Below are 20,840 nucleotides of genomic sequence, written 5' to 3' on the forward strand. Positions count from 1 at the left end.
TTCCTCATGCAGAAAAAGTACAGAACAGTACTGATTATGGTTCCTTTCTTCTATAACATGCACAAAGTATTTCATACAAACTAACTGCAATTATCAGCAAAATTTTACAGCTTTACTGAAATGGGAATTCCAAAATTTGTTATGCATGTACCAAATTTGTTTTAAGATGATACAAGTTAAGTCTGATATCACTTCTCAGGTAAAACTTTTATATCACCAAACTACTACAATGAGAAGATACATATTTAAACTACTTAATTTTTATTCCAACTTTTAGACCATGTTTTAAGAGGAATACAGCAAATAAACTGAAGCCATTGAGTCAACAGACACTATGTTGACACCGTAAAATATTTCTGTAATAGCATTTTTCTTCTCAGTTTTAAGGCATTTGAAATTCAAACCAAACTGAGCTTTTCTTGCTATCAAAAGTCAAACTAAGAAATTCTGTCTGGAGAAAGACACAGTATGACACTTTCAAAAAGAACTACCTTAAGGTGATGTGCCACTGCTACAGGCTGCACAAAATACACAGCTATTTTCCCCCAACCTGGTGTGTTTTCTGAAATGTAAGAGAAAAATCTCAGTGATGGAAGAAGCGTACTGGTATGTATTCAGACAAAAGAATGAGATAGAAACTTCATCTTAAGATATACAGACTCTAAACAAACTGTGTATAATATGCTTTTGTTATTCATAAAAGGTATTCCCTTTTTCAACTCACACTACAGATAAACAGCAATGGACTGTAATACTGAATCATCAGTTATCTACAAAACTGTGGGAAAATAGGAAAACTGAAGTCTAACTGAACTTGTTACACAGCATTACTGGACTTTCAAACCACACGTATCATCAGTAGGGATGGTAACGAGGCCCTGGGTTGTAGGAGTTGTAGCCATATTGTCCGTAGTGGGAGGAGTATGATTGTCCTTGTCTGTGCTGCTGGTAGTTATTGCCCCAGCTTCTTTCTGGCCTCTGATTAGATCTATAGTCACCTTGCCAGTTGTATCTGTCCCCTCGAAAATATCTGCCATCTTGAAACCTGCAATGAAAAAAAATGTCAAAGATTCACACAAATTGTGAGTTCTTAAAAAGATTAATAATAATGAACTCTTAAATTTTACAGTTTTCATGAAAACTGTCATGTAACTCTTTATACACTCGCTGTTTTTTATGACAAACTGATGAAAATGTACCTACAGTCATCCAAGATCATTCATTAATTTCTTACTACTACCCAACACACTATTTGCTAAGTGATGGAAGGACAATCTGTTTCCTAACACAAAGTATTCACAGGCATTAAGTGAACCGCTGGAACTCTGAACAGAGACTCAAACAGACCATATATCTAAAAAGCAACCAGAAGATACATCTGTAGCTGTATTGAAGCCACGTTCAATCCAGGAGCTTCATGGTTGCAAGCTGTGGCAAAGCAGGCCAATTTAGCTACTTAACAGCACAGAGTCCTGGAATTTGTTTATTCCCTAAAATACATACTCCCGCTGCTTCATGGTCTCTTGTAGATTCCTGTACTCAAGAGAGCGTATCTTATCAATGGTATTTAGCCATCGTTAGTCTAAATTTTGGCTTTTCAGCTGTATCTTGATTCCTATCAACACCTGAGCTACCTCACAGTCTTTTTCTTTGGATACCTCAATTGTGTGGTGTAGACAAACAACATTTACATGAGGTTCACTTTGTGACCAGAGTGCAGATGTAAGAGTTCATTAGTTCAAAGAACCACAGTTTTGTAAGAACATCTCCTTAAACAATCACATGGCGGGTTTTTTTCAATCTGTAGAAACCAATTCTGTGTTTAACTTAATGACAAGCTTCTAGGGTGAGAAAAAGTTAAGAATGTTGCCCTTCTTTTCTTCAGATAAGGCATAAATCCTATTTAGGTATTTAACTAAGAAGCGTCCCAATTGTTAGTTGGACTGGAGTTTAACTACTTTATATTAAAGGCTGATGTTAGTATTCCTAAATATACTATATGCTGTAATCATTGTTTTTCAATCACACAAAAATCAGACGTTACTGTCCAGAATTCAGTAAAAAGCTGCAATTACATCCTGAAGAAATAACTCAAATATTTTGCAGTAGGCAGGTAACACTGCACTTGCTAGACAGATTGGATGATGGATTTTACAGTCATTTCTACTAGATAAAAGAATCAGTACCGATCTCTGTTTCTCTGGTTGCCACCAGATCTGTTTCTCCATTCTTCAACTATAGGAGGGGGATCTGCAGGGCGTTTCAGATATTCTTGGTATTCTTCATCATCTGATGTGAATCGATGAGCAAACATCTTTTCATAATTCAGAGGCATGTCAACCAAGGAAGTCATTCTGAAAACTTTAAACATGAACACAATAAAAGTGGCTTTAGCAATATATGAAGACTCTTACTGTAATAGCTATCAAAATGAAAAGTTACGCTCAGATTAACACATCAGTTAAGTTTTGCACAGACAGCACAGGTGACTGACTCTTAAGTCTTGATGATCTAAAACTGTAAATAACTCTCCTGAATAGGTTATCTCTGATGGAGAGCAATTCCAATTCCACGTGCAGTCTTTGGACATCTGTACTGGATATGCAGACACTGATCTGTCTGAATGCTGGGAGTGGTTTTAAGGGACTCCATCCACACAGGAGAAATTCAACTGAGATTAATACCTAATATAGTCAGCCATTACCCAGCAGCACCTTTGAATCAATTTTGATACACCTAGATTAGATGAGCTGTGGTAGAAAGATATGGGACATTTCTGAGGGTTAGTAATAGAAAAAAGCATTTCTTCAGAACACACACCCAATCTACTCCTAATCCATTTTTGACAGGAAAAACATTACTACAATCAATGTGAGAAGTTTGCTAAGGTAGAATATCGTGCAAAGCCTACAGATACACGTAGTCAGCAAAGCAAAATAATCAGATTTATTCACAATAATTTATGTGTTAATTACTTGATTCAGGGGAAGGACAGCACCTAAAAGGACGTTAAATTACCTCATAATATGCCTCTGTGATGAGATTTGTGTTTAAGGCCTTAGTTTCCATATTTACCTGGCTATGTATGCATTTGCCCTTTGCTATCTACTACTATCCATCAGTAAATGTCTGGCCCTAATAGCAGATGCTGAGAAAGGCTCTACACCTGCTGTTTTACCAAGCCCTGGGTTAATTTAGAGCATTAAATGTCTTTGCCTTTAGACTTCCAGATTAAGCTCTTTTGATGCCTCCTGAAGATTTTCAGGCAGGACCAATATTCACCTTGCAAACCACAGGGAAGGAAGGAGGAGACAGCTTTCTGCTGGACCCTGAGAGCTAAAATATATACCCTCAATGACCAAGGCCAATTCTTCTGCCCGCTGTACCCGTGAGCAGCTTGCAACTAGGGTGAGTAAGTGGGATGTTTATGGGGAATACAGCACAGTACTCTTTCTGAAGACTGAACTCCCCTTTCGTCAGCCTCAGTGCCTGGTGATCTCCAGAGCCCATCTGCAGCCTTCCCCTTTCCACCTAATGACGCAGCATAAATCTTTCTGAAGCAGGTGTAGGAGTTATGCCTGCAGGATGTCCAGTGACTTCATCCTCCTTTTTTTGCAATGGGCTAAACCTCGTTAGTTTTTACTGTGAGCCATCTCCGAGGATCTTCGCTCCTCAGGGGCTACCTCAGTCCGGGGGCAGGCTGGGGGGGTAGCGCTGTTACGGGGATCCACCGCATACCACTACAGCCTTCTCCAGAGAGCAATGCCAGCTGCTCTCCTCACGATTAATAACTTTAATATCAGCATTCACCCTGCGGGGGTCGGTAGCAGGGGACACCCCTCACCCTCCTCCGCCGGCGGCGCGCTCCCCTCAGGAGGGCTCGCGACGGAGACCCTCTTCCCCTCACGGCGGGGCGGGGCGGGGCACAGTCCCCCTCACAGCGGGTCTCGGCTTCCCGCCACCCTCCTCCCTCACAACCGGTCGCCCCCCTCACCCTTCGCCGTCAGCCGCCGCCGACCCGCCGCAGAAAGCCTTCCTCTTCCGGGCCAGGCCCCGGCGGCGAGGAGGAAGGAGCGTCGTCGAGCTGTAAGGATTGATTCCCTCAAATTAGGATTTGACACCAAAAAAAAAAAATAGTGTTGAGATTTGTCGGGGCGCTTTCCTTGGCTCCGACGCGGGTTTTAAGGAGGTTGATACCTGAAATATTTGGATTTTAACAGGAAGGTGTGACTGGAAAGGGTAAAGTCAACGTGGTGCCATAGCCCCTCTGACTGTTGATAATGCCATTTAAGTGTATTTCAGGCATAAAAAAGCTCAGAGGTGTGTTGATTGCTGCGTGAGGGGAGTCAGAGGACATGAAGCCTTTTTGGCAGCTAAATAATTCTGCATAAACCGAAGTAATTCTGGTTTGGCATCTCCCTCAGCAACTTATTTATGCTCCCACCTGGTGCTGCAGCTAGTGGTTAGTCCTGTCGCCTTTCATACGCTTAGAGTTGTGCGTGAGCATCAAAACTTTTCCTAAGCGAGGTCCTGTGCAGGTAAATAGTTCGGGGCAGGGAACCCTACCTGCCCTGCTGTCCTCCTGCGACCCCGGCTCTTATGAGTAATTTATGAAGTGCCACAGCAGTTATTAACAGCTGGCTGCCCAAAGGGTTTTGCAGTACAGGGATGCGGTGTCGCCTCTCTCCTCCGAATGACTGGTGGCATCCAGGCCTTCCTGTAGGAGAACTGGTGTTGGTGTGTCCCTGTTCCCCTCTGCGCCTTCTTTCCACCAGGCTGACGTCTTTGCCTTGCTGACTGTTTTCCACAACTCCTAAGCCGATGGGTTTTAAATGGTCTCTCATGTTGTGTATAAGGAATGGATTTTTTGAAGGACCCTTTCAGAAAGCAATGGTTTTTTATAAGCTCTACTAGAGACACTGTCGCTCGCAAGCACGAGCAAAGCGTAGAGGCCAACGATCGAGTACGTCACTTGAAACAAAATCCCCGGTAGCAGCGATAGCAGCATCCAATTGTCCAAAAATATTAGACCAGAATAAGTGCCCTTTGATATAAACACAAATAATTACAGTCTGCTCTCCTGCATGACCTATAGCAGTAGTGTTTTGTCACTTGCAAAATAGAAGTGATGACCTCAATCCAAACAGCCTAATGCAAATATTTTAGCCTAGGTAGCTAGTTCTAAGCCAAACAAATTGCCATTGAGGCTGAAAAATAATATATTTTAGCTTACATTTTCCCTATATAATCCCTGTTCTACTGACTGCCCTTTCAAAATGAGCAGAACTAAGCAGGATTTTATTTCTTCCCAAGACATGTTTCATTTTGACCACTGGATATTGCAGTTTCAGGTGTGTCTACAGAGGATTTCATGCATAAAATTCATGAGATGATCCTTAATAAAAGGGAGATACTTCTTTTTTTGAGGCTCTAGTCTGCCGTTTCATGGGTGACATTTTTCATTAAAAGACCAAACTTAATTTAATATTAAACTTTTAATTATAGACTAAAGGAATCCATACATTTAAGCATGTACATAATCTAAGCATATATATAAGTTCTGTTGAAGGCATGGGCCCCCTGTAAACACTGTGAGCAGTGTACTTCACAAATCACAGTCTTGCTAAGGTACTCTCATCAGCATATTCTGCATAGAAAAACACTTTCAGGGAATGGCTAAATCAGAGTGGCACATAATTATATATATCATGTTTATTTACATATGATGTTTATTTACATATGATGTTTATGCTTTGAATCTTTTTTCATTATATGTCTTTATGCCTGCAATGAGTTATAACGTCAAGGAGATCATGATCCAGGTGGCAGTATCCTAAAATTTCTCAGAGATGTTATATTGTTCAAACTATAAAAAAGTATTCAAACTATAAAAAAGCCAAAGTGACAGGTGAATTTTAAAGGAATAAAGGCACTCAAAAATGGATATTGTCACCAAGTAGGACTTTTAACACCCACTAAATGCCTCACACAACACATACCTACATAGTAGGTGCCCGGGTACTTAAAAGGTCTAGCTCCAAGTGTTGTCAAGACTGAGGGCTTGATAATCCACTCTTGCAATCTTTCTGCTCACTTCAAGTCTCTCTGAGTAATTAATGTGTTGTTTTTGTACAAACACAATCTCATAATCAGCATCTCCGAAGTCTACTGTAGTGTGATAAAGCCTCAAAGGGTTTGCCTTTTTTTTTTCCTGTGGATTTTATTTTGTTAAATAATGCACTGTTACTGAAGTCTTATCTTCTAAATTGTAAACTAAGAATTGTTCCTTTTAGCCTATCGGAAGTGAATGGAGCTTTTGTAGAACTGATCTTCCTGACTGAACAAAGGAATATACAGTAAAACTAGCAAAGTCTTGTCTGCCTTGAAACAATGGAAAATGGCAGTTCTTTTTGTAATTATTTAGTCTTGATAACTCTTACTGTTCTGTCACAAGACTTTGTATTTGATGTTTTACATAAGTCCCCAGCTTCTGGACTCATGTGTTTTCATTATACGTGACTTTCATTTAAAAATTAATTTCTAGCCCTTGTTATTATGGACACTTGGGAAAAGAAGTAAGTCTGCTGTACTTGATAACCAGCCCGTACCCAGAAGCAAAAGGAAAACATTGTTCAAGTTTTATTTGTTTAAAATACTATATTTTTTACAGTTTTCCATTTCTGTATGACCAGGTTCGCCTGGCTTTATCTGAGTAGAGGTTGACAGCTGTGGCATTTTTAATGAAAAGTCAGCGTGTATCTTGGTAGCAGGAAAAAAAGGAGAACTACATTTTTTGTTCATTTCTGTATCTTTAAACAGGAGGGTTCCTTCTACTTCAATGTTAATACCTACCTTGAGAAATCAACTAAGGAACTAACATCCCTTGTAATTGAGGCCTGTCTGATCAAGGGAATATTGGTCTATAAACGAATAAGCACAGAAACTTCCATAGCTGGTTATGGATCCTGCTGGGTTTTTTAACAACAAAATAATATATCAGATAATATTTTAGTGAAAATTTATTTATCTTCAAAACTCTGATTTTTTTTCCCCACTTGCTGAATCTATCCAGTGATTTCCTGTCAGCCTATTTCCCTCTCCCCCTATTCCTTTTCACTGTCTCAGTTACAGTGTAACTGAACGCCTGGTTTGTTTGTACAACGAAACCCGATTTCCCCAGATAATTTATTCTAGGAAATGGTAATGTCTGGTACTGTTAGAGAGAGCAAGACTTTCTGTTCTGGCTAACAGCAGGTACAAAGGGCGTGCGTGGCAGCCTTGTTATTGATTACACACTAAAGGAAAACTGTGTTTCTGTGGGCACAAGAGGCCGTAAGACCACCAGGGGACATCTGAGTATCTGATGACCACAAAGTATTTGCTAGATCATTCATTGCGCTGAGAGATATGTAAGCAGAGATACTCTTTAGCCAATCTGCAGAAATATTTGGAGTTTTGCTCTTCCTCTAGGACCTCCTGTGCTTGGAAGATCAGTTTTTATCACAAGGTATTTTTCTTTTGGCTGGAAAGGATTATTGCCTAGATGAAGCTCACTTAAATAACAAGAAAGCCGGAGATATAACAGCTGTTACTGACAAATGCCTCTGAAGCCCGTGCAGTTATTCTGTCAGATCTCTGCCTTGCCTTTGCTGTTATATTGTACAATATCATCGAGCTTCAGAGTGTCTTTCACACACCTCCATATGGTATTGTAAAGTGAAGTCCATAAAGGAACAGACTGCGCCATTTCTACCAACTTCACTAAACTTAATACAAGAAATGTTTCCTTCCCGTAACAATGACCTTTAAATGTTAACTGCCTAAAAAAATAACATTGTCCTTTTTTAAGAAGGGGAAAATGCAATTCCTGGTGCTTGATTGTGTTACAGAATAACCATGTTGGTGCTGTGGGGCCCAATTCCTTTGCATTAAGCTTACAACAGGGTAACACTTGATTAGAAGGAATTTATTCCTAATTTATGCCAGTATGAAAGAGGGCCTTTAATTTTCTTTAGAGCTATTTCTGTTATCAGTCTTTTAAAACTCAGTCGCATTAAATTATATTTCTAGAGTATTGTTCTTAAAATTAGTGCAGAGGTGGTGTTATCTGACTGTCATTTATACATATCTATATACATATATACAAATTAAAAATCACTACATTATAGCTGCCTTCTTTTATTTTCACCTTTTAAACTGACTAAGCCAGCTGTGCCCTTTGGGGTCTATAAGAATGAATCATTTTTATTATTTTTGCTCTCTTAGACAGTAATTACAGAGTAGTATGCTGTCTCTGTTTTTTAATATTATGGTGCCATTTTAATCCATGGTGCAACACTATTAACTTCAGCAGAGTTACACTAGAAATGAATTTGTCCCCAGGAGGCTTTTCCAAATGTTCAGTTCTTTCCTTATGATTACCCAGAGGAACGGGGAAGAAGAAGGCAAGACAGAGGGCCCTTTGATAGGAGGAATGTAGTTCAAAGCGAAGTCTTGTTTCTACCATTCACGGTGCTCCATATGTTCCTCATTTGGGGTGGAGGTGGGTTAGACCCCGCAGAGGCATGCATGCTGTGGCTGAAGGGCAGGCAGAGGTTTTTACGTAGCACATCTGGTGCACAGGTTATGTGCTTTCCCAGACGTAGGTATTGTACAAATGGAAAAAAAAGAAGAAAAAAAGTGGGAGGAATATTCAGATAGCTAAAGTGTGCTTCTGTAGAACTGCTTGAAAGTCAGAAAATGGAGTAGCCAAATGCTAAGATATCAAACTCATCATAATCGTCATGCTGTCTAAACTCCAACTCAGATGCTTTCTAGATGTCAAGTAATCCTGCAAGTGGGGATGTATGAATCAGTGCTACCATGGTTTGCCTATTGTAAAGATAGTTGCAAAATATAAAGGAGGTACTCGCAGAAGTTTCTAGGACTAGAGTTTATTCATACTCAATTTTCTTTTGTAGTGGGATATTTAATTTTAGTTTGGGCTCATTTCTCGTGTTCATATCCTGCCTAGTACATTCAAATCTGCTGTGGTATCGAAACACCAACTTATAAGTTAGATACAAATTAGTAGCACCTAGCTGAGTTTAGAAGGGGAATGTAGATAATTTCCTCTTTGCTGCCGAGGAGCAGGGAGGGACGGGGAGCTGACAGCACGGCCGGTGGGATAGGGGGCCCATCCCACAGCCCCGAGCAGAGCTCGGAGGGCCAGACAAGTTCACAGGGATGAACAAGTCCGAGGCAAATCAGAAATTCAGTCCGTGGGTCACTGCCCAGACCGACAGGGTCCATGGCCAGGCACAGCACGGCTGGATCTGAAGCCCGGCACAGCCAGGGCGGCGCTGGGCAGGGACCCAGGGCTGAGCTTCCCTGAGCCCCTCTGCCCAGGGCAGGCATGCGGGGGAGGCCCCGGGGGGGTGGTCATGGCAATTAAGGCCTGTCAGTGCATTCAGGGCCCTGATGTGCACATCTGGTAACAATTTCTGTTATGTTTAAATCAGAAACTCAGATCCTTGCAAAAGCTGGGATCTAGCAGAAGGAAATGGTTATGCCTTTTTAGCAAACGTCTAGCGGTTCTCCTGGGTTGGATGGTTTATGCAGTTTGCATGTTGCACACCAGTTGGTTGCCTCGGATACAAAGTCAAATATTCAACCTCTAAAGAGGATACCTAAGTCTCCCATTTACTCCTGGAGTCTCCCTTCTCTGGATGGTGACGTTCCCCAGGCACTGGAGTGTCGCCCTGAGGCTCCTTGAATGGGACTCCCATGCCCTCTCTGGGGTCCAGGTTTGAAATCTGTCCTTGCCACCAGCCCTGCAGACAGATGTGCAATGAGGCCCCCGCTCACGCCTGTCCTCCTGCTTCCGTGTGCCAAAGCCACTGCAGATGCATAAGCACGTGTTCAGGTACTGCTAAAGGCAATGAAATACAACAGTATTTCTGTGCTTTGTTCCCTCTCAAGGCTCAGGTCAGTGAAACTTGTCTAAGTAATGCTCCCTCCATTAGACACTAAACATGGCTCTCCCCAGATGGCTTTACCAAGAAGCTGTTAGTTAGCACAGGAATTTGTCTGCCTTCTTTCTCTTCTCTGCATGTAAGGAGAGTTCTTGAATGTTCTCTGCAGTTTCTCTTAAGAGCCATTAGAGAAAACAAGGGTTGAACTATAGGCTGACTTTGTACTACTTCAACTTTGGAGTGTCTTCTTAATCTGAAGTAACTTTTTTTTAAATTGTAAATCCAAATTTTCCAGAGATACCAATCTGTATTGAGACCACACTGTGCTAAAGTGAAATAAGGTATAAGTGAATTAGCTGAACTGCAGAGAAGCCTGCAGGATTTTGCAAAGCTGGGCTGAGCAGTCTGATCCTTGTTCTGACATTGCCTTGCTACTGCCGTGCGCTCCCCTGTGCACCCCTGCATTGTCCCTTGCCCTACAGAAAATCTGGAAACATTGGGCAAAGACCATCTTGTAATTTTATGTTTGTGCTATGCTGGGTCTGGTCCTTGTCTGGGGGTCTAGGTCAGCACTACTCCTAGCAGTAATAACTCTCCCTCTGTTACTAAATTAGGACTGGAAATCATTCTTTCCAGCAGACAAGGGTTCCTAATCTTTCAGGAGATTATGCTGTGGCTGGCACCCCTCTGCGTCCCCTCCTGCCCTCCCCGAGACCTCTGCTTCAGATGTCGAGGCACAGTGTCCTTGCCTGCCCCAGGGCTGCTGCAATTCCCTCTCCGTCTTTGCCCCAGACTCCTGCGGCAGTTTCCTTTCCTGGAACCTTTCCACAGTGCCGCTGTTCCCTTGGCCCTGCTCACCCTCTCAATCTCAGGTCTTGCTCTTCACCACTTTCTTGAATTGTGGCTGTTTCTTCCCCATCCCTGCACCTCCTGCAGAAGCCATGTTATGGTGGCAACTGGCTGCTTAGCGTGCTAGTGCTCAGCTGAACACTGCTTTCTAATGTTGGCTGGGAAGCAGTGCAGAAGAACAAGCTGACTACTCAACAATCTAAACTTAAAAAAATATAGAGATGTTATCTTGGAAAATGCAAAGTTCTGATGGAGGCTCCGATGGAGGCTTATTGAAAACAAGCTCAGAAAATTTCACATGTAAATGAAAACCACACAGTAATTTTTGGTGATACGTTGAATGTGTTTGTTTCATATTATGCTATGGCTTCTCATTTCAAGAATAATACACAGTTATTTTCTTGGTCTTAAATGCTGCTGTGGGGGTATCACAAACTTCCCAAGTAAAAACTTTAATTAAAAAGCAAACGTTAATCTCCAAGCAGTAGCATCTGCAGCAAATTGCAAGATAAGACTTTGCCAACCTGAAAAACTAAGCAAGATTCTAATTAAATCAGGGGGAAAAAATGATGAACTAGATATACATTTTATTTAAGGATGGCAGTTACATAAGATATCAAAGATCTCACAGTTGCTCTCTGATGGGAAATGTGCTGCCAGATCTCACAGACTATTTCCAGGGAGAGAAATCCTTCTTCCACTGGTTCCAAGTACTGTTGTGATATTGCCTTCAGCAGGGTCAGGACTTTGCAGTGGCTCTCTGTTTGACTCGGAAGTCACGTTGGTCGTGTTGAAAACTGCAGATGATCCAGGAATGAAGCAATGTGTCAGCATGGTATGAGGAAACACCATACTTCAAGTGCTGCCATCTTTCCAGTGAGGCCCAAATACAAAGTCCTGACTATTTATGGTTATTAAAGGTCCCAGCACACCTTTTGAAAATTGAGGCTCTTAATCCCTGTGTGCTAGCCAAAATCTATTTTCAGTGATGCCACTCTGGCTATCAGCATTTCCTGTATTGTTCCAGATGGAGATAGTGTTGGCTATTGCATCCGGCTCCAAACTGCGTGCTGGGCTCCTCTCTGTTTCGGAACAGCTGGTATTTTCCAGAAACAACCATGCTGCAGTGGTGTGTGAAGTGATCTCTATATATCCTTCACTTGTCTCACAGGAATGGAATGAGGATTAATCAGTTATGACCGAATCATGATCCCAGTGAAGTCAAAAGAAGGGTTTTTTCCATTTGCATCATGTGGGCCAGGGTTGGCTTCTGCGTGGATATTATTGTTTTGAGAGACCCACACAAATAAGAATGCAAAGCATTACCTTGTTGAAGGTGTCTGTGTACTGAGAATTCCTTTAGCTGGAGAGGAAAATGTGTTTTAAAGGCTCTTTCCTCAAGAGTCTAGTTACTTGTCACAACAGGCATTATTCTGCATGAGGAAATTCCGGTTCGTTGAATGTGGCTTTAAGCATGTGGTGTTGGTTGGCTGGCATTTATGGCTTTGCATGTCCTATGCATTCAAAACATGCTTTGTTCTGCTTTCAGGGCTGGCTCCTGCTCTTTTCCCAATGCAGCTAATGGCGTGGAATTGTATCTCAGAAGCCATGTTCCTAAAACCATCAATATTTCAGCTTTAAATATTGGAAGATAGTTGAATACTGAGTAACAATAGCTGCAGGTTATTCCCTTTGACCAAATGTTAATTCTTCTGGGCAAACAGAGGATATAAAAAGAGCAACTCTGGTTAGATTTCTGAGAGACTGCAAAATATTTCCTGCTTAGATCTTCTGTCACATACCACTTACAATGTCGCATCTCAAATTGTAAATCAATTTACAAGTTGGACAACTGATATCACTAAAAAAGATTTTTGCAGGATCACCTAACTTCTTCCATGCAAATATAATAATAGTATGTCTCTCATGCAAATACAGGAAAGAGGGGTCATGGACGATTTTGGGAAAAGCGTACTTACCAGGTGGACGTAGAGAGAATATTCAGTCAGCCACTGAGGAGCTGAAGAACAGTAATAAATATTATTAAAGGTGGATATGGATGAAGATTAGCCTAGTCCTGCAGGAAAACTATCAAATTAAACTTAGAAAAATGTTGGTACATTCACAACATAAATCGTGTGCTCTTCTGCAAATGAACAGTAAATGAAAAATAGAGGATATGTGTCATCCATACTTTATAGTGTTGACTTCATTTTCTCAAGTATGTAGAAAAGGTTTTGATGTGTGTATATTAATATTTCTCTATTGGCTAAAGATGAATTTAAAACAAAACATAGCTCAAAGCTTTTCTGAAAGCTGTAAGTGTTCTGCTCCACCTTCCACCAAGTCTTATGGAATTAAACTGAATTCTGTAACAGTGTGCTTGGTGTCATCTCCCATGGTAGTGCACTGTGATCCCTTCCCTGGCTCCAAAGCCCTAACTGAACAATGGCTGAAAAACTTAATATGATATTAGTGCATGGCTGCTGCTGCCTGCCATCTTTTCAGTACTTCTTCAAAACCCAGGTAAGCATTCTGGATCTAGAGAGTGCTCCTCCAGGTGCCTGAGCTGCAACCACATCCCTAAAGTATTTTTTTAAATATTTGCAAGTGACTAAAAATTTTGCTCTGATTTTTCAAAAAATATGGATTTTATACACACACACCCCCCCCAGGACTATGAAATTTCCCCAGAAAAGTGGAATCCATGTTTACCATTAGATATGAGCACTTTTATAACTTCCATTAACTAGAATTACGCAACATTGGATTTAACAGTGTTGACAGTAAATACTTTCTGAGAAGCAAAATATGGAGCTGAAAAAATCCAGTTGTGTTTGTTTAACTGTTTAGTAGTGTTTATGTATTTTGTCATCCAACTATTGTTGCAGAACAAAGTTATATTATGTAGAGTTTGGAATGCAGAAGCGCCAGGGTAGCTAGTTTTTTCTAAGGAAGACATGCAGCCCAATTTGCCACCTAATAGATTGTTTTAAAATGCATTTCCTCATCAAAATATTTCTGGCATCTTTGTTTGTGGGAGCTGTATTCTTGTTGTTCTTTTGTCAAATAACAATTTTTTGCTTTTCCAGATTTTAATTACTAGTGTAGGAAAAGGAGAACAAATTCTGCATGATTTGTGGCCTTCTGGCTTCACTTTTTTATTGATTAATTATTGCATGACTTAGACATAAGGACTGGTATAAGTCAAGGTCTTCAACTTTATTTGAAAGTGGTGTAAATTAAGTCCAGTAGGTTTTTTTGGCCTCGTTTTTTTCGAATGCATTTTGGAAGCATAAAAGTATTAGCCTACTTCTTAAATACATCTTATTTGCTTTCCGTAGGAGAGTCTGCAGGATGAAAAACTCAACACTTTTTTCATAGGAATGGTGCAAAATATAGCTTTTGTGGTGACAAATAGTTTCCTTCACAAATGAAAGTTATCCCTGTCTGTGAAAGACACCCACAGTTGTACACTTCCAACTTCATATCTCCGAGCCAGGTCTGGCTTCCCTGAACTCAAGATATTTTCCACAATTGGAGGAGGATATCTTGTGCTGTGGTGCCACTCGTGTCCTTATGAGCTTTAGTGAGAGTGTTGGGGTGCTCACCACTATACCTCAACCACCAGTTTTTGTAAATAGGCTTGAAATTCCATGTGGCTTCTTTCCCACCTGGCATTCTGTCTGTACTGCTCAGTCCTTTGAGAAACTTACCCAGGTGACAGATCCAGATACCTCTGCCCACAAGGAAACATATAAGCCTTTATCAAGCCATTGGGCATTTGTGTAAATGAATCAGACCTCCGCTGTACCCATGGAAATGTCTTCCTTTTCCAGTAAGGCAAGCAAGGAGTTGATTAAGGGGCAAAGTCCACTGATGAGTAAGTTCTAAAGAAACACAAAGAACGAGGTATTTTGCACCAGTCTGAAGTATGTGTTCCTACAAGCAGCTAAGGCAAGCATTTCTGGAGAACTAAAGTGCTCTGAAAGGTCTGGCCCCAGCCTCTCTTCCTCTGTCCTATTTTATATGGGAATAGCATATTTTTGGGGGGAGTAAGGGTGCAGATGCAGTGGGGAGTGATTCTTCAGGGAGGGAGCTGGAGGATGGAGACCTGCCTGCTAGCACATCCAGGACCTTGGGAGAAAGACAAGGGGGAGGCAGGGTGTCTTGGAGGAGGACAGGCTGCAAAAAGAAAAAAAACACTTTCTCATTACAGCCGCTGGTAACATCCCATATTGCCTTCTCATCCCTTCCCATGGGTCCCAGTGCTTTACACTTCTTTTCCTTCTGCTGTACCGGTGCCCCATCCCTACCTGTCCCTGTTACACCCTGAAATTGTACCCACTGCTGCAAAAAGTCAGGTGTGGGGCAGCAAAATTCAGGTTTGCTTACGCTGCTTGAGCTGGCTCTGGTCTCACAAGCAGAATTAATTCTACACTTGACGCACGACCACAGCAGAATCCCAGGCTCAGCCATAAGCCCTTGGCCCCGCAGCACCTTTGGAGGCCAGACCCCCTTCCTGCTGCATGAGAGCTGGCTGCAACGAGCCTGGGGGGTCTTCTCCACCTCCCCTCTTCCCTATCCCCCCAGCCCCCATGGCAGCACGACCCCCTCGCCCGGCTCACCGACCCGCACCCACACCAGACATTGTTCATGCACTGTAGAGCCCGACGCAGCCAGTATAGCCGAATGGGCTAATTAAAAAGGCAGCTTTTAAAATGCCAGACCATGGTTGCTTGGAAATGTAATCCAACTTCGGTATTATTTTCGAGCTTAGATTTTTGAATCCAAAATTCCATGTGACGGAAGAGATGGGTATTTAAACAGATGTCTGCAATTTCTTTAAAAAATAGAGATTGAGTTACAGATGGTAGAAAGGGCCTGAGAATTAAAAACTCCTGAGCTACAAGGAAATCTACATGTGAGCAAAATGGTTTACTGAAATGAATGGTCGTGCAATTCTGCATGTTTGAAAATTGAGTTTCTTTCACCAAAAATGTGAATATCTTTTCACTTCCGTATTATCTGCTTCTCTACGAGTAGCCTTGGCTGTCACCATCATGGTCACAGCCAAGTTGCAATATGAGGGTCCTGTTTCTAACAGACAAGGCATACAGTTCTTTCCTTCTTCTCTCTCTTGTACAATTTGGCCTGCCAGGACCAAAAATTTTGATCAGAATTAGTTTAAAAAGAAAACTAATCTACGCCATCTGCATAACCAGTGCCTGATTGCTCTAACTTCCATTTTATAAATCACAAATAAATGGAATTTTGTGATGTAAGCCTGGAAGGAAACCAGAGTCATCATCTGCACTCACAGATGAAATGGAATGTATTTTTTTCTTCTTTGGGGGATTTAAAAAGAAAATGACCAAAATAAACTTTGAGTGAGAAAGCTGATAACTTCTAAAATGACATATGAAATGCAAAGCGCTGCATATTGGAAGGGAAAAACTGAACACATTTGGTACAGTTTTGAGGAGCAATTCAGGATCCAGCTCATCAGCTGGGGGACCTGTGCACTGCTGTGAGCAGGTTTATGAAGACCTACACTCATGCATATGTGTTCAAAGAAAAAGCAGTATTAGAATGTATCTGAAACAAGTACATAGACTCAAATACAAGCTGTAAGGAGACTTTTACATGCTCCTTACGTATGTACATACATACACACACACATACTCCTCACATACTTTGCAGAGGCCCTGGCTGTCCACTGCAAAACCAGTTCAAATTCTCATGATTTCAGAGAAAAGCAGTAAGACCCACTAGGTGCAGAAAAGAGCTGTCATGTGAAGAGTGATCAACCTTATTTACTTTACAGTGGAGTGGACATAATCAAAGTTTCTACGTCAATGAAAATATTAAGAAGGAGAATGGGGAGTGTCTTTTTTCTCTGTCTTACCTTGTAAGTACAGAAAAATAGGTCTGTTAAAAGGAACAAGGTTTGCTCCAAGTATGGAATCACCTTTACAAGTGTTCAGGTTCAGTGTGCGCTCCTGGATGTGTCCCAGGTTGGATTTCTAGTAGACCAAAGTACAGAGGATGCCTAGAGGATCTGTCCCAAATTGTTTATTAATGCTGACAGATGCTCTCTGACTATGCCAGTATTATTAGAAATCCATCAGCCTCTTACAATTTCAGAGCCTTCAGCACTGTGCTGGGTACTTACATTCAAGGCTTGGAGACCTGTGGTGGCTGGTAGGGCGTTATTCTGGTTTTGCTGGCTTTCTTTATGTGTCTATGTTTTTTCTCTCTAAAATCTTATTTAATATTATTTTTTGTTAGCTGCGTATTTGTCTTCATAGAGAAGGCAGCGTATACCACAGTGTGACAATGACAGGTCTTTGCATTTACATAAAAATCTGCTTTGAACTGATATTTGCATATTTTACAGGACAACTTTTTGAAAGTGAGGTAGAACGCATGTGTACCTTCTATTACTCCACTCAGACAGGAGCTTCCTGGCACAAAGTAATTATCCATATAAGAATAAACTGCAAAGAATAATAAGAGAATGTTCAACCTACTCTTTTAAAGATGATTGACAAAACACTTTTAAAAATGGGCTTCTCCTTTTTTACTTTTAAAGACACAGAAAGTAATCCTAAATGATTGTTCTTGGATTATTTCTGGAGGAGAGTGGAGAGGAGAACTGCTTTTACCTTAGAGGAAAACTGCTTTTACCTTAGAAATCACATGAATGTCAGCTTTAGAGGTTTTTCTGTCTTGCTGGAGGACTTGTTGAAGGTCTCAGATGCTTATTGTGAGCTCTGACATTTTAATTGAAAGGACAGGAGTGTTGATTTTTTTAAACAAATAGATCCTTTGTCCAAATTGTGTATTAGATACTGGACTAAGTAGGTTTTAACAACAAAAATCTTAAATCAGAGTGTTTCAACAGTCTGACTTGAAATCCTTTCGTTTCTCAGTTGCTCATCTTTAAAATTTTATATCCAGTGATATTATAATTACATTAATTCTCCATTTGTCAGGGGATTTTGAAAACTAATTCTCTGTTTCAAATGTAAAAATCAAGAATTCCCCAAAGCTTTTTCAGTTAAACTTCTGGATAACATTTAAAGCTTGAAAATGGTTGGTTATTTGTTAAAAAAAAAAGGGGGGGGGGAATGGCACGGTTCTGTTGGAGTAAAAAAATGCAAATTTCATCAGTCTAGCTGGAAAAAAGAAAATCACAGTATTGAATATTTTATTTAATACTATCTGCCATGGGAAATATGGAGAAGACTGTCTTGAAGTATAACAGTTGAAAAAGACTAAACAGCAGGTTTTCTGAAATAAAATTACATCTAAAATAAAATAGAGTGGCAAAAGATGACAATAGTGAAAGTCAAACAAAAGGAGAGAACAGAAAAACTGAGAGAGGGAGAGACAGGTGAGCTCTTTGCTTTTCAGAATGCAGACTGGTCACGTATGCCTGATTGCTAGATCAGTTTTCTGAAAAGGATATTCACCCTGTATCTAGGAATCAAAAAAATTATATCTTTAGGAGGGCCATGAGAATAGGAGAAATTGCTCATCTAAAGAAGTTACATCCATTTAAAGCATGCGAATATTTTTATTGCTCAGCTTGAATCATACTGAGGGATCCTGTGCCTTCAGTATTTTGAGTCTTCCTGAACCGTGCCACAGTAATAAGAGCACCCTTGTGAATACTAAACGAGGACTGAATTACCATCATGTACACATCCTGCATCGGAGCCAAATCGGAAGTGAAATATCATGTCACATGTGAAAGCTTAAGAACTGATTAATTTTGATAGCATATTTATAGTTCTCATTTACAGAGAACTCAAAATACTTCAAGAAAAAATTACACTAGAATAATGTAAATCAGTGGGAACTATACATGAATTAGGACTCTGTGACGGTGGAGGAGTTCAAGATGGAATCGTCTGTAGAGCAATCACTTCATTTAATATTGATAATGTTAAACAGTTTGCATGCGATCTGGGCCTCATTCATATCCACGAGACATTTAACGTTGACTTAAATTGAGGACAGGACTTCATCCTGTGTTTGGCAGAGACAAGAGGACAAGAGTGCACCGAACTTCAGAAAGAGGAATATCTCATCCATTTGGAAGAACAGAGGGAATTTCAGATGAAGGGAGTGCACTTACAGAAACCCAAATATGAGCAGAAAACTGGATTAACTCACTGTCTGCTGGACTAAATGTCTCAGGGTCCTTGAGAAACAAGACCACAAGTCTGTCTTTTCTAGAAGACAGTTCTGAAAAGAGCATAAATCAAATAGGAATACCTTATTAACAAAAGCAATATACAAAATTTTGTATCATGTGAATTTCACAGCCAAATATACTTCCATAAGCTTAAGCTTTTTTTTATAATTGGAGATGAAAATACACTCTTTAATTTGCGATAGGAAAAGATTAAAACATTATAAAATGCTAAAGCAACTGCAGTTCCAATTTGCAATTTTCGTCTTATCGTGACACATGCACTAAGTGCATTACCCCATTTTCATCCGATTCCATTAGGTATTTGTAAGCCTCATACAGCGCTGGTCCATAAAACACAGCTTTCGGATACTCACCAAAATGAGCTAATTGCTCAGAGAGGACTAAGTCAATTCCTCTCTGATGAATGGAGTATGTAAATTAATAAAATGAAGTAAATTGTGTAAAACAGTGATGTAAAATCATCCAATTTCTGATGGGAGTTTTTTCCACAGGATTGCCAGGCTGCCATTTTTTCCCTCGGAGAACGCTACCCTTCACTGTTTGCCCAAGAAAGGAACAGTCATATCAAAGCACTATTCAAGGCTGCAGCCCATCGTGAACAGGAAAGGATTGTTGCTTTTGCCATGACTGTCCCAGAGGAAACGGAACCTCACCTTCAGCTGACAGAATGGGACGTGGGAAGTAGACGTCACTGATTAGGTAAGGAGTTAACTCTCCTTCAACATCCACAGTAACCATCTGACTGCAGTAAAGCGAGCAGATATGTTGGAGTGGTGTCATCCCACAGGCTTTTGAAAACGTCTATGTAATTCACCCCGCTCCCCCTCTCCCCCCTCGCCCCGTGGCATAGACTTTATTTGAGTGTATGGGATTGAAATTCCATTTTGGTGTTCCAGATATCAGGAAATAGTTGTCTGTCAGAGTGGGAGATGTCCATAGCTGGAAGGTGTTAGGTCGCTGGTTAAGGTTTCCTGTGAGGGTTCCCATGAGGTCCCCAGGTAATACTGGGGACAACCCCAGTTGTTACACACAAAGTTAAAGCAAGCAAACATTAATTCTTTCCCACAACTTCCAAACTTTCTTTGAAAGAAAGGATAAATCAACACGAGATTAAAAAAAAGATGAAAATAATCACTCTTGATGGCAGGGTATTAATTTTAACTTTGTGTGGGAGAAGTTAAAATCCTCTCATATGTGTGAATTGGGCTTTTTTTCCTCACAAAATAATAACTGTGTCTGTGTCCTACGAATACCTGAATGAGCAGGTCGGTGGCTTTCCTATGGATTTGTGCCCTGTGATTGCCTATCAGATGTCAGTGTCACCCTCGTGGTTGGGCAGCTGTAACACAGTGCTTCCACACTAGTGCCATTTTTTCTTCCACGGAAAGGAATCATCCCTCTATTTTCATGAAACCTAGAGAGAAATGACAGCTTTGGGACCGTGCCTGGCAGAGATTTGCAGAGAAGGGCCAAAGAGGGCCAAAAGAGAGTCAGTTCTTCTGGTGCAATGAGCACTTCTGGGTTGAGTAGCAGGGTGATGGCCAGATCAGGACTGGCGCATTGCCCAAACGTGGCTGAAATTGCCCGGTGGCTCGAAAGGTCCTCGGGACGGCCGGGCAGGCACACACACACGGTCTGCGCTCCCTTCGTTTCCCCGGGAAAACGGATTCGAAGCGTGAGAAGCCGTGGGGAGGGCTCGATGGCGGCAGAGGACCGCCTGCTTGCGTTTCACAAGACGTCCCTCGGCGGTGACATCGCCTCGGGGTCCGAAGGGCACCCCCGGGATCTGCTCCCGGGCCGCAGCCGTGGCC

At 41.2% G+C, this 20,840-nt stretch overlaps 2 protein-coding genes across 2 annotated transcripts in view; one reads left to right on the top strand and one right to left on the bottom strand.

Annotated features, from left to right (window-relative positions):
* Nucleotides 1–352: 352 nt before the first annotated feature.
* On the bottom strand, nt 353–2,365 carry FAM103A1 (family with sequence similarity 103, member A1). The gene is made up of 2 exons (XM_009886120.1): nt 2,187–2,365; nt 353–1,045 (listed from the first exon to the last, which is right to left on the bottom strand). The coding sequence occupies exons 1-2, from the start codon at nt 2,351–2,353 to the stop codon at nt 856–858; spliced, it is 357 nt and encodes a 118-aa protein (XP_009884422.1). The 5' UTR covers nt 2,354–2,365; the 3' UTR covers nt 353–855.
* Nucleotides 2,366–20,728: 18,363 nt separating this feature from the next.
* Nucleotides 20,729–20,840, top strand: part of HOMER2 (homer homolog 2 (Drosophila)) — a 62,784-nt gene continuing 62,672 nt past the window's right edge. Inside the window, exon 1 of the mRNA XM_009886163.1 lies at nt 20,729–20,793. Within this exon, the coding sequence (XP_009884465.1) occupies nt 20,729–20,793 (65 nt within the window). The remainder of the gene's footprint in view (nt 20,794–20,840) is intronic.

The sequence above is a fragment of the Charadrius vociferus genome, unplaced genomic scaffold (assembly GCF_000708025.1).
Source record: "Charadrius vociferus isolate BGI_N301 unplaced genomic scaffold, ASM70802v2 scaffold365, whole genome shotgun sequence".
In the NCBI taxonomy this organism is placed as follows: domain Eukaryota; kingdom Metazoa; phylum Chordata; class Aves; order Charadriiformes; family Charadriidae; genus Charadrius; species Charadrius vociferus.

Bases quoted from the DNA above. Each gene is read 5' to 3' on its own strand.
- FAM103A1 (XM_009886120.1), bottom strand. From the start codon at position 2,353: ATGACTTCCTTGGTTGACATGCCTCTGAATTATGAAAAGATGTTTGCT. The intron at 1,046-2,186 runs GTACTGATTCTT...TTTTCATTGCAG, and splicing joins AACCAGAGAAACAGAGATCG to GTTTCAAGATGGCAGATATT.